The sequence below is a fragment of the Dermacentor albipictus genome, chromosome 5 (assembly GCF_038994185.2).
Source record: "Dermacentor albipictus isolate Rhodes 1998 colony chromosome 5, USDA_Dalb.pri_finalv2, whole genome shotgun sequence".
In the NCBI taxonomy this organism is placed as follows: Eukaryota; Metazoa; Arthropoda; class Arachnida; order Ixodida; family Ixodidae; genus Dermacentor; species Dermacentor albipictus.
In genome coordinates this window covers 120,120,554-120,134,077 of record NC_091825.1, presented here as the reverse complement: position 1 = coordinate 120,134,077, position 13,524 = coordinate 120,120,554, and the positions used below count along the sequence as shown (strand labels likewise).

Below are 13,524 nucleotides of genomic sequence, written 5' to 3'. Positions count from 1 at the left end.
TTTTACTGCTTGCCTTAGCTTAGCATGTTAAAAATGACATGAACTACGGCTGCCTTTGGACATGCCAGTGCCACCTCAAGTATTCATGCCTTTGAAGACACCTGAACACTCACGCTATATACGATGGCAGCTAGCACTGTAGAAGCCCAGCATGTGCCAAAGAAAACTGATTGATCCTCTTGGTAGACTGAATTATAGTGCTTCAGAAAGCACACAATGTTTCGGTGCTGGAACCCGAGCGCTATTGCTGGTCTGTGCAACTGCGAGAACATTCAATTCAGGGCAGGAGATCTTGGAACATACCGTATCAATGATTTTCTGGAAGTAGACGTTCACAGAGCAGCTGTCCAAGTTTGTGTGGTTTGTGCTGTTGTGAATGAGCACACCAACTTTCTTGGACCGAATTTTCTGTGCCCGGTAGCCGAAGACAAAGAGCATGGAGTCGATAACATTTGACTTGCCGCTCCCGTTGGGCCCAACAATGGCTGTAAAATTCTGCACAAGAAAATCGAGATACAATGAAACTTAGCATTTCTGTATTGAACGCAAAGTCGGAAAGGTCACAGCAAATCAATGATTACTCCTGGTATTTTAACAGAAACAAGGGGTCAATCAGGTGAGAGCAGTCATGAGTCCCAACTATCATTCATTTGCAGCGAAATTTATGTTAGGCACTTCGTTCCAATTCATTTCACTTCGGAAAGCCGCACAGCAAACTGCCCGTATGCTTACCTTGTGAAACGGTCCGATAATTCTTTTGCCGGCGTACGATTTGAAATTGATGTTCTCAATCTTCTGTATCATGAGGCGGGGACCAGTTGGGTCAAATGTGCACGATGCTGGCGGCGGTGGTGGGACGTAGATGTCGTCTATGCCTGTAGTGGTGAGAATTGAATATGAACTCACGTATTGCAGTTGAACTATCTGAGCAAGTTCTGTGTGCAGAGGCGTCAGACGCGCAGGCAGGGGTGTAGAGGCAGGGTTGGTACCGCCCAACCTGGTATGCCCTCCTCCTCTACGCCCCTGTCTGCATGAATGTTTTCAGCGAGCCCCGCACATAAAATTGCGAAGGCAGAGTGTAACGGTAGGCGCTGGTAGAGGCGTGCACAATTTCATTTACATGTGTTTCTCAAGAATTCGCTGCATCGCGAATGGAAAGATGTGCGAATCGCAGTCCAGAACTCACGGAAGCCTCCTTCTTCCTCTTCCTCCTCCAATTCGTCTTCGTGGTGCTCGGCGACGCCGTTCTCCGCCATCGTGGACCTTTGCTAGACTGTAGGAACTGCTGAAGAAGAAACACACCAAAACGAAGAGCGATTACTCCTAGAAGGAGCACGCTAAGCTCAACAGTCGCCACTAGCCCCCACACTCCTCATCGGAAAGGCAGCGAAACGTAAAGAAATGCGTAGCAGGCCACTAAAAAGTGAGTCGTCGAAAACGTGCGAACACGGCTTGCCTGTTTCTTCACAACTGCGGACGAATTCTCGAAGTAGGAACGGTAGGAACACGACACGAAAGTCGCGATTCCACCGTTACGCAGCTCGACCTCTTCGACTGTTCAACAACGGCCAAATGCGCGCGTTGCAATCGATGATGATGATGGCCTACGCTACAGTGCTCTAGAATATGGGTAGTGGGTTCAGGGAGCGGCCGCCGGTGAGGCGGCTTGTGTCGACGATACCAGATGGCGCCACCAGAGCATAGGCTGTATGAGATGCGGCGCGCTGCGCCGTGGCTGCGCACTGTGTATAGAATTGTCGCAGAAATAAACAAGGCTCTGTCTTTTAAAAGAGGTCCTACAAATAGGTGAGGCTGTACACAGATATTGTCGGCGAATCAAGAGAATTAGATATAGTAGTAGCCAACAGCCGATAGCGCGGTCGTGCGGACGAGCGGCCCCGTTGATCCTTCGCAACGCTGATCGTGCTCTTTTGCAGGTACGGCCCCCATATTTCAACGTTAGTGCATAGTAGTATTATCGCCGCCCATAGGAAAGGCTGAGTAAAGGGAGAGGAGTAAACATTCTATAGATCATCGGGGTTATCCAGCCGCCCACTCGAAACTGTCGGCAAACGTGGCCGAGCGTACTCCAGCTTGAGCCATCGGAAGTGTTTTAGTAGAGGGGCGGGGCAACGAGAAATCGCAATAAAAAAAAAACGCTTCACTTAGAGACCGTTGTGTGTACCGCGAACTATATCCGAATGCGATAATATTAAGTGTGGTATGCATGCCCCTGCTTTAATTGTTCTGATGCATGCATTTCTTTTTCTTCAAAACGAAGGGTCAATTGCCGCCGATGTATAAACGCTGATGAATGCAAGACAAGACAAAATGACTTTCATAAAATAAAGCACTCCTTTATTGCAGCGCTCCAACTATGCCCAATGTGAAACAAATTCTTGAATTTAGCCGCGCGACTATGAGCACTTGCCCATATCTTAGCATGAAGCTTCTTTTTCCTTCGAGCTTCTCGCGACTCATTGATTAATTGAACATAAAAATGTAACCTTGTCAAAACATAAAACTTGACAATGCTGGCTGTGAGCGCTTCTGAATGCTGGCTGCACCCTACACCACATGAAATCTGAGATTTGCCCAGCACCATAACATCTACTATTCTGTTACTGCACAGGCTTTCCTGACTAAAAAAAGTTGTGAAAAGGTTTTCCAGCCTTCTCACCGTCAAAAAAAGCACGCGGGACGGGTAGAGCAACCCTCCTTTGTCACAAATTGCAGTGAACTCATTGTCCTGGCTTTTCTCATTTGGCGCCTGTAGCAGCAAGTTTTTGCATTCGACACAGTCACTGCGTGCAATGAACTTGCGCGCTACATAACCTGCCATGTAGTGTATTAGCCGGTCATCGCTGTTTTCAATGACATAACCGCTGTGATCTGGAGATATTTGGCGTAGTTTGCCTTCAGCCAATGAGAGATTGCCCGACTCTATGAGTTTGTCAATGTCTTCCTCTGCAGTGTTGGCATCATATGCATCCAGCAAGGAACTAAGTGGCTCATTGCTGTCGGCGTTTCCTGATCTCACTACGCTCGCTAGATTATAAAACGAAAGACAATTCACTACAATAAAAAAATTGGGTTGATGTAGGGTGATCATTAGATCCACAGGACTGCCTTACGATACCGAAAAAGTTCTCCAATAGATCCTGGCTCAAGCGCGATGTCATTAAATACTTAAAGCCCTGTGTACTCAGGCAGCTGGGTAGGACTGCTAGCCGCGCGGGCGGGCGCGCCGAGCCTACAGCCCACGCTACAACAGCGCCACCGCTTAGATCCGGGACCTGTCGACACTCGCCGCCTCACCGCATCGCATGGAGCGCGGCGGCTCCTGAACCCACTACCCCATATTCTAGAGCACTGTACCTACGCTCCTTTTCTTTTCGCTGCTGTTGCCAGGTCAAAAGGAACGTTTCAGAAACCGGAGGCGCTTCAACATGCGCTGCTGCGTTCGTCTTTGAAGTCACCCAGATATTACCGGTACAATATATAATCGCTTGCAGTCATAGTATTTTTTTCTGCTCTGAAGACGAGTTTAGAAAAACGTTGGTACTTTATTTTATGTTATTTGCTTTATTGAGCGCTGAGAGGCGAAGCGCACTTTGCAGGACGACGTAGCTTCGATGCTTTCAGGGGAAAGCTTGAGGTGCTTGCGGTCGCTCTAACTGCGTGCTGGTACGACGTATCGCAGGTACAGTTGCGAATATTCGTGGGCTTTTATGCTGATCGCACCGAGAAGCGTAATTTCCTACCAACGTCTACGCTTGCCTAACGGCCCACAATCGCTGCGCGCTGAGAGACCATGACGGATGAAGCGACAATCATGGGAAAACTAGAGTGCCTCAAGGAAATAAGGTAAACTCTTCTTCTTAATATTGTTATTATTTGCGGCTCATATTTTCGGTTTAATGTGCAGAGCGAAAATACATTGATTACTGAGAGAAAGAAGGGAGTAAAACAAGTGAAACGCAAAGCGTTCGCTAGATTGTTTTGTAAACATCGCTTTGCGTGTAAACGACGCTCCCCGTTTTCACGTTAATTTTATGCGTGCAATTTCATATAATTTCTTTTCTACAGCAACCTATGGACTCTTTAGTCAAATCGACAGTAGCGTTTGGTTTGCTGTTGTTCTGATGATTTTCGATTGGCCGTACTGTCATACAACATCTGCGATTGCTTGGATAGCGTCAGCTTATCGAGGTTGTGGATTTCAAACAGAACGTTGAGAATGGTGCGATTCGCGCACCCGTGTGAGGAACATAAAACGTCTTTAGGTACTGCACATAATGCAAGCGTACTTATTGGCCGGTATATCTTACTCATGAAGTGTTACTGGTTCTGTTGTCGACTTCAGAGGCTAGCACACTTACAATATGCACACTTCGAAATTGTTGCCTGCTGGAAACGGCACCTACCCAGGAAGGGGTATTGGTCGGGGTTTGCCAAAGAAAGAACATGGAAAGACTTTCTTCTCGCGAATGCATGTAAAAGTGACAGAAGATACTGAAAAGTCAGCTGATTCAGGATTGAGCCATAAGGGAAAAGAAAATAACTGCATTATTAATGTGGAAAATGGTGTTTTAGTGTCAGCTTGCCTGTAGCAACAACTTATTCATGCAAAAACACACTGCCTTCAGGCCTTGACACAGGCTGCTAGCTTAAGTATTTTGATCTTTCACACTTTGATTTCACCATTTTTTTTCTTCCATTACATTGTTATTGTGTTGCAATCTTCTTAACTAATGAGTGATGAGTAGGATGCATCAGTTACCCTTTTCTGTGTGAAACTTGTCTTTCCCCTAGGGCCCGCACTGTTCAGATGGAAAAGCTCAAGTCAAGGCTTCGCAGTGAGATAGAGTCAACAGAGAGCGAAGAACGATGCCTCCAAGAATACAGACATGAAATGGAACTGTTGCTTCAAGAGAAGATGGCCCATGTTGAAGAGCTGAGACAGATTCATGCTGACATCAATGTGGTAGGTGGCTATTTTGGTATTGGGGAGATCCCTTTGGAAACACAACACATAAAAACATTTTTCACCACCTGTGATTTACTCTTCAATCACTCTCGTCCCTAAATTTCATGGAGAATCTAAAGTTGACTTCTGTCGTAATCATTTAATGTACCTTTTCGCTCAATTTATGGTGTTCAATGGCACCATGAAGTGCCCACACATTCCTCTGCAGGAGAGGTATGCTGTAAAAGTCCACCTAGTGGGTTCATTTCGTCTGCCGCTGACTTGTTGATTGGCTGTGGTGGTTCACTGCCGCGGATGCGCAGCTCAGCCCAGCCAATCAGAACTTCAACAGCAGGCGGAATGGACATGTCCACTAGGTGGACTCTTACAGAATACCTCCAGAGGAGAAGGCTTTCAAATTATCATTTTGAAATTTCACATGTGTGTGATTTTGACTGATGGAGAATTAGCGGCAAGTAGCGCATCAGTGAATTGGGCATGGTTAAGTCTCACAAAGTCAGACTAACTTGAAATCTTCTAGGTAACCATGCAGTACCATTGCGCAGCATTCCATTGCTTGTTGCATCTTACATCGTCATTACTGGAAGTACATTGTGTCTTCTGCTGCTACCATTAGCTGATTCTAAATTCAAGCCTAAAAACAAAATGAATTAGTTGCACCAACGAGAATGGCCATGAAACGTCATTCCTTAAATATTAAAGGTTATGTGAATTTAAACATAGCTCCACTTCTACATGTGGTTTATATTTTTAAAAATGTTGTTTTGTACGCTACACAGCACAATTGTGGTGCATCGATACAATCTGCCCTTTCAGCCACGTTTTCGTGTTGAGCGAGAACAAAAAGCTCGCAAATTTTCCTTGAAATATGCTTTCTTGCCAGTTTTGGCATGCTATGTGCTATATCCCTGCCCATTATGAAATTTGCCAGATGCACGCAAGATTTTCCAACTCTCTCTTTTTTAAACTGGCAGATTGACAATATTGTTGACATTTTTTCCTTTCCTTATCCTGCTTTCAGGTGTTTACAAACTCGGTTTGATGTTCATATGACTCAAACAAAGCAAAAATAAACCAGTAAAGGAATAATCTGTGTGAATTGCGTCGTTACTGCCAGGTCTTATGCTGGTAACGCTCGATTTCTCTCTTGCTTACAAACCCTGCGTCTCTCTCATGTCAGATGGAGACAGTGATCAAGCAGTCCGAGGAGGACAGGAACAAGCATCTGGACGGCGCCAAGCAGATGCACCACGAGTACAAGCCGCTCAAGGATCTGGTCGACAGGCTCCGGCTGGAGATTGGCCTCTCCAAGCTGCCCGAGCTACACGAGGAGGATCAAACATTCAAGCCAGAGTCAGTGAAGTCTTTACGTGCTGCCGAATCAAAATCGTACCAAAATCCATAGGCCGGCAGTAAAGTCAGTGCTCTTTCATAGCAGCTCACAAATATTTTTTGCAGGCCGTGTACTCACTCACATTCATGCGTGCAGATGCTTTTCGGCACTCACCCATGTTCTTGGAAGGTTTCAGACAAATAGAAGCGCGAAGTTTACATATCCATAACTCTGTGCCAAAAGCACATATCGCAGTTCTGTAAAGAGCATCTGAAGCAGACAACTGTGACATGAATTTACAGCTGACATTAAATTTTTACAATGTTTATGAGCGTTTTGCAAAAGTTCTACTCACAAGCTTGTGGTCTATTTCAGAGTAGTGTATAATACATCAATTTTTCGTGGTTTACATATATCATTAGGTGCAGTTTACAGAATTGCTATATTTTATTTTATTGCCGAGTAACAGAGTTGTAAAAGTTTTGGGGCTTTATGTGCCAGAAGCTTGATCTGACTATGAGGCACGTTGTGGAGAGAAACTTCGGATTAATTTTGACCTCGTGGGGTGTTTTTGTTGTGCACCTAAGTCTAAATTCATGAGTATTTCTGCATTTTGCCCCCACCGAAATTCAGCTGCAGCAGCCAATATCAAACCCACGACATTGAGCTCAGTGGTGCAATGTTATAGCAAAAGTTCTGTACTTGATACTTGAGATTTCTGAAATTTTGCGATTTTCGAGGCCATTTTTGAAAAAAAGAAAGAAAGAAAGAAACTTGATGGCCTAAATGGAACATTCTTTTTCTACATTTAAAATCACTCACTGCTGTTATTGGCATTTGAATATAGATTTTCCTACCCCAGCACAATAAACAGTTCGATTTTTATTCAAACTTTCCACTAATGTTCTTGCTTTTTCATCGGTACTACACTGTGACAAGCCATCATTCAGTCTCTGTGGGAGGGTGGGCCTGGAGGAGACTTTTGACTCAGTTTGATGTTGGCGGTATGTGTGTGTGTGTGTGCAGGTTTTTCGAGAAGCAGAAGACCGAGTGGCACCAGAGCGACATGACCGAAGCAGCCCTGCCCCCTTCCCTGGCCGCAGCGGTGCAGCAGATGCAGCAGCCGGGGAGGAGCAAGGCTCTCGCCGAACGCCCGCAGCCCTCGGCCTTCCGTCAGCAGCCTCCACCTATGAAGGCAAGTCCTGCCCTGGCTGCACTTCGCAGAAGATAGTACTGCTAGAAAATTCTGGCAGAACCCATCCCACAACGAATGGCAACATAATTACGATTAGCGTTGAACCAGTTTAGTGACACACTATGTTGCCACCGCTGAAATGCGCCATGCATGAGGCATGCATGCGGCCGAGCTCCTCTTCCGTGCTTCCCTATGGATGCGCTGTGTCATCTAGCAGCACCAAAGTGAAGTCCGCGCATGGCACATGTGTAAATATATGGTGTTCAGACAAAATTGTCTAAACATACAGTCTAATCCGGATATATCAAACCCACGTATGTCAAATTATCGTGTAGAATGAACAGCTGTAAAACCCCTTTGAAAATGTCTGCATAACATTTTTACTTTATATATCGAATTACCTATGTATCGAAATTTTTGGTGATCCCCTTCGTATTCAGTATATCCGGGTTCAGCTGTATGTGACGCGGGTGGGTTCGATTTCCCCCAGCACCAGATAAATGTTAAAGGATGTTTTTTTTTTTGTGTCATTGAGTTGCAGCACACGCCCAGCGACTCAAGTTGACGTCGAAGAGGTTCATTGAAAAATGGCTCCTACCCAGAATTTCATACCCTGTGACCCCAAGTTGGTCCGACAGTTGGTTTCGAACACGTTTTCCTCTGTACGGCAGCTCAACGCACTACCCAATAGAGAATAAACTACCCGTCACCCAAGTTGGCGGGAAAACAGTTTATAGACACAGATGATAGACAGGTAGCTTAAGGAAAGTTAAGAATGGTGATTGCATTAAAAGTCACTAAATTCCTAAGTTGGTCCCGAAAGACTTAGATATAGGTGTAATGACAGAAAAACGTTGCAGGAGTTATTCCTCCTATCCAAAATGTGTGCCGACACCTGCTGTGTCATGCCTCTATGCTCTCAGAAAGCAGTTCTTTCTGCAGAATGCAGACATGAAGGGAAAGTACCACAGCAGTCAAGCAACACTGAATATATTGCATTCAAACGACACACGCACAAACTGCCACTGCAAACATGTATGGGGAACAAGAAGACTGCTCGCTCTGCATTGCAGGGGAAGTATTCTTGGGTGATCACTTTTGGGTGTAGTACCACTTTCGCGAGATTAAGCACGACTTGGCACAGGACAGGTCAAAGTACAGTGCTAGCACACAGTGCTCTTGGCACTATACGGAGATAGCAAGCTTGGCACGGTGGCAGAGACATCGCAGGCCATAGCCGCGGGCGCGCCCAGTACCAATTCACACAAACTCTCGCGAAAATTAAGCTAGTCTCCGAAAGTAATTGCCCGAGAACACCGCGTCAAAGCAACTGTGAAAGGAAGGGGATTGGGAGAAGAATACCCAACCTCACTTAGTGTCCAGGGAACTCTTCAAGACCCTCGCCAACAGCCAAAAAGGTGCACCACAAAAGAACCACAAAAGACAAGAATTATTTCGCAGCTATCATACAACACCCCGACATCAAAAACGATCACGACAGGGTGGCAGCCGAGCTGGGTGAATGTTGGGACGTGCATAAGCAAGAAGAATGAACGAGCAGGAAATCTTGGCATGTCGGCGCGGAACGCAACACACATTCAGCAATAGCCAGACAGTCACAGTGGTTTGGTGACTCACTAGCCTTCAAAATACACAGTCCTTGCATGCGGGGACAAAGCAAGTGAAAAGCAGCCAGACAATGAGTTGATATAGTATATACACTTGTTCCTGGCTATGCCTTTCATCACGCATTGTTGCTGGGCTTTGAATTGGGCCCTCTCTCCCAGACATAGCTAGTACAAGCTGCTTCCATTCTGGTTGCTTCCTCACTATGCATAATACTTCCAGTGGAGCTCTGTATCTACATGGATTGTTCCGTTTGGGATTTTCCCCTCAAAGTTCAGTTCATGCAAGTCTAGTAAAAGTCATGCAAGTCTAGTAGCAAAGGTAGTCGGGGACATAAAACTTGGTGTGTGCAATGACATGCAGTTTTTAGCCCCTTCAGGCACTGTGTGTAGAATTATGCACACCAACAGAGTGCATCGAAAGCAAAAGCACTAAAAGAATAATGATACGTATTTAAAAGTGTGTCACGTGCATCTTGAAACACTTTTGATTGGACCTGAAGAGAGGGAGTTAACCGAGGGGCCTGATTTTTCATTAATCATATCATAAGAAGCCAACACATCGAAGAGGTTCAACAAACAAAGACACCAAGGAAAACATAGGGGAAATTACTTGTACTTACTTAATTAATGAAATAAATTAATTAATGGCAATGAAAGTGGATGATAAAACAACTTGCCGCAGGTAGAAAATGGTCCCACGTCTTTGCATTACGTGTAATGTGAAGATGTGGGATCGTTCCCCACCTGGGGCAAGTTGTTTTTTTCATCCGCTTTCATTGCCATTATTTATCATGTAATGCGAAGACGTAGGATCGTTCCCCACCTGCGGCAAGTTGTTTTTTCATCCACTTTCATTGCCATTAATTTATGATTTCTTTAATTCAATTAGTAAGCACAAGTAATTTCCCCTATGTTTTCCTTGGTGTCTTTGTTGGCTTCTCATATCTTTGATCGGACCTGTGCTACAAGTCTGAATGTGTAAAATGTTTATGTAAGACATGTTGGGAGGCAGACAGACAGCTGAATGTTTGCTCTTGGTGTCAGTATGTCCTGACATGGGCTCGAAGTATGCCAGAGGCACAAAATATACTATGTTCGCATCATATGTGACCTTACTTTAGAGGGTGCTTGTACAGAGTCCACATAGCGTTAGAGTTGTAAAACTCATGGAAGAATTGAAAATTCTTAACCGACTTTACAGCTGTGCGCCTTTCACGATTCTAAAGTTGCAAGAAATGTAGTGGCACCTAATTTTCAATGAACAGAACTGATTGGCGCCTGAAGGGATTATTGTTAGGGACGACCTTGCTTGTTTACATCTCATTTTCTGTTTACAGGCATGCCTGTCCTGTCACCAGCAGATCCATCGCAACGCACCCATCTGTCCCCTGTGCAAGGCCAAGAGTCGTTCCAGGAATCCCAAAAAGCCCAAGCGCAAGCTGGAAGATTAAGTGCTCCTTGCGCACTTTGATTTGGAGTCATCATGTGGGCCTGCTTCTGTTCACTGCTATGTTTTTTTGTGTTGCCCTTGAGGCCTTCCATGTGCCAAGACATCAAGCAGTGACTTGTTCACACGGTATTATGAAGAGGCAACCATGTTGACCTTATGTGGAACACATTTTTGTATGATCTATTGTTTTGCAATCAAGAGTTCAATCAATCAGGAATGCCGTCTGGTCAGGTAAAAACATTATTAGTTCAACAGGATGCTGTTGTACTTACACAATGGATCCTGGAACACCAAACTACCTTTTTTTTTTACATTTGTCCGTGGCCAGTTGCACTGATAATCTATTGTTTTATATTTTAGCTTATCCACTGATTTTTCTTGTTTATATGTATGTACACATTTTCTTTTTTCACAAATAATCGTGTCGTAACAAACAGGTAAACTAGTTTATTTTCCTACTTGAGACATCTTAACTAGCGCAAAAAATAATATGATGACAGCGAGAAGCACACGGGACAGAACGTTAGTGTCTGTACTAAGCACCAAGCAGTGGCGTAGCTAGGTCGTCTGCCACCCGGGGCCCATAGGTCTTCTGTCACCCCCCTACCCCCTCCCCGCTTGTAGCCGGTGAAAAGAGGGGCATCCTCAGACGTGTATGACTCCCCCCCCCCCCCCCCCACTCACTCGCCCCTTGCACCCGGGGCCCACGGCCCCCCCGGCCCCCCCTGTTGCTACGCCACTGGCACCAACTAGTCCACCTGTCTTCTGTAATAGTTCATTTTAATATGTACTGTTTGTAAGCAACACACACATCCTGTTCAGTGTCTGTTCTGTATGTTGTCACCAGCATTTCAATCATTTTGCCTAGCTCCTGTACAAAAAACATATTGTCTGCGCAGTGCTTCTCACTTATCATAGAACTCGCTTCCTTTTCTTTTTCCTGGTCATGTTATTGCACTTCTGTATTTTTGTGCCTGTTTTTGACTGCCATCGAAATCTTTTCTTTTATCGGTGATGCCAAGTTCTTGCTGACACCAGCATGTCTATGTGTGTGTACAAAAATAAATATATTTATTCGACTTGTGGCAAAGTAAATTTACATGCTTGTAGGGCAGTCTCAAATTCATATGCAGCGTCAGGCTTTGTAGGGTTACAGGTATCCCACGATAATTCGTTTGTATAGCTTAAAATACCGGTTAATTCAGAAAATCTCAGTTTGGTTGTCGGGGAAGGATTTCGGTTAATTCAAGCTTATTTTCTTTTTATCTGGCAACATGGGCTCTTCAGCATACAGACAGAACAGCCAAAAACGGCTGATGAAAGGACATTCATTAGACACAAAAGGTAATAAACCAGCCAATGTTTGGTATTCAGGGGCGCTACTGTAAGAATCAATTTCATTTTCCATTCATTTTGCCCTCAATTATTGGCCCAAATGCTGCCATTCTTCTATTATTTGACAGAATTTTCCACTTGGCACCGACCTGGTTGCATCAAAAGCCGCTTGATAAAGCTGGTTGTAAAGTTGTTCGAAACAAGTCAAGTGTACGGTATGGACGTAGGGAAGGCGCAGCTGCAGTCTGGGGTTTTCGTGCCAATTTTGGTGTTTTGTGTGCTAAATCCACAATATGATCATGGGGATGCTGTAGTGGAGGGCTCCGAACTAATTTTGACCACCTGAGGTCCTTGTAACATGTACTTAATGCATGGGACACAAACGGTTTTGCATTTTGCACTTGTTGGAATGTGGCCTCCGCGACCAATCTCAGCAGAACATCATCATGGCCACTGAGCCTCCGTCGCGGATGCTTGCCAATTGAGTAGGTAGTTCACTTTACAGATGGGATTGTTGTATTGAATGATTTAAGTGAATTAAGGTAATAATAATAATTCACAGTGAAAAATTGGACCGTATCAGTCCGCATGGGCTTGTTAGGCCTAACTTGGCACCTTGGGTTTTGCTCTGGGACATGCGCGAGCTTGGAATGGTTAGAAAATGGGAAGGGAGAAGTACAAATAAGAAGAAAAGAGGCATGGACAATAATCGCAATGAAAAAATATTTTTCTCATAGAGGGTGATTTGTTGGCTAATTCATGCTTAATTGCGCAGTTTTTGTAGATGTAAAACAGCTTCGTGTGCAATATCAACCCCACATTGCACAAAAAAAAAAAAAAAATCTCCCCAGCCAGGATTCAGCCAGAGCCTGCCATAAGAGAGACAAGCACTATCACTCGTGAACCTAATACTACTGCTCGTACGAGTGTTGAACAAATTTGTAAGCTACCATTTAATGGCCCGTGCTTGTGGACAAGGAGCGTGCTGCGCTCTGCAAATGTCATTGCAACACTACATGGAGCTGACCGAGCGTAAAGGCACTTGAAACACACTTCACGTTGCCGCTGCCACAATTGTAGTGATGTCTTTTAGAAATTAAGGGATCAGGAATAAGCCAAGGCCTAATAGAAGAAATTTGAGAAGAGGTCTAAGATGCGCAGTTTGTAATAAGTTGGTGCATCACTTCACGAGTTGGGCGTCGTAAGATGCCAATGGATTTTCAGTGTCTCAGAGAACATTGAGCCGGCTTTAGAAAAGAATTTATGGGCTGTTTGACATTGCATTACTATCATGTTCAGTCGTGTGTTGCATGAGGGTACAGTTACACATTAATTGTTCAACTGATTAAAGGGGTAGTAGTGGCAAAAATTAAAGTAGAGCTCAATTGGGGTCCTAAAATAAGTACGCGGCATTGTTGAGTGCAGAGCACACAATGTGAACAAAAACAAACAATAATGTGAGAAAGTGTGTCATACAGCCACTCCATAAGCGCAGAACCAACCCTTCCAGAGGTACACAGCTGTACATGCTAAAATGTAAACTGTCAGCAGTTAGTGCAATTTGGCCTCAACATTTCTTATTCATGGAAAAAA

General features: G+C 44.6%; 2 protein-coding genes across 5 annotated transcripts in view; one reads left to right on the top strand and one right to left on the bottom strand.

The window, feature by feature from the left end:
• The window catches only part of glu (structural maintenance of chromosomes 4-like protein gluon), a 39,090-nt gene extending 37,486 nt beyond the window's left edge, over positions 1–1,604 (bottom strand). The window contains exons 1-4 of one of the 2 annotated variants that reach the window (XM_065449566.1): positions 1,457–1,604; positions 1,187–1,285; positions 733–875; positions 304–495 (exon numbers count right to left, since the gene is read on the bottom strand). In XM_065449566.1, coding sequence (XP_065305638.1) covers positions 304–495; positions 733–875; positions 1,187–1,256 — 405 coding nt within the window. In that variant the 5' untranslated portion in view covers positions 1,257–1,285; positions 1,457–1,604. The remainder of the gene's footprint in view (positions 1–303; positions 496–732; positions 876–1,186; positions 1,286–1,456) is intronic. The other variant, XM_065449567.1, reaches the window with a different exon arrangement.
• Positions 1,605–1,799: 195 nt separating this feature from the next.
• Positions 1,800–11,675, top strand: LOC135916252 (zinc finger C4H2 domain-containing protein). 3 transcript variants are annotated; one of them, XM_065449572.2, is made up of 6 exons: positions 1,800–1,937; positions 3,704–3,867; positions 4,816–4,987; positions 6,171–6,343; positions 7,350–7,518; positions 10,484–11,675. In XM_065449572.2, exons 2-6 carry the CDS (start codon positions 3,815–3,817, stop codon positions 10,595–10,597), a joined length of 681 nt encoding a protein of 226 aa, XP_065305644.1. In that variant the 5' UTR covers positions 1,800–1,937; positions 3,704–3,814; the 3' UTR covers positions 10,598–11,675. The 3 variants fall into 3 exon arrangements, with proteins under 3 accessions (XP_065305644.1, XP_065305643.1, XP_065305642.1); XM_065449571.2 differs by lacking the exon at positions 1,800–1,937 and adding an exon at positions 3,340–3,492; XM_065449570.2 differs by lacking the exon at positions 1,800–1,937 and having other exon boundaries at positions 3,579–3,867.
• Positions 11,676–13,524: the final 1,849 nt, after the last annotated feature.

Coding starts and splice junctions, on each gene's coding strand:
- LOC135916252 (XM_065449572.2), top strand. CDS start 3,815: ATGACGGATGAAGCGACAATCATGGGAAAACTAGAGTGCCTCAAGGAA. Junction 4,988..6,170: donor TTCATGCTGACATCAATGTG/GTAGGTGGCTAT, acceptor CTCTCATGTCAG/ATGGAGACAGTGATCAAGCA. Junction 7,519..10,483: donor AGCAGCCTCCACCTATGAAG/GCAAGTCCTGCC, acceptor TTCTGTTTACAG/GCATGCCTGTCCTGTCACCA.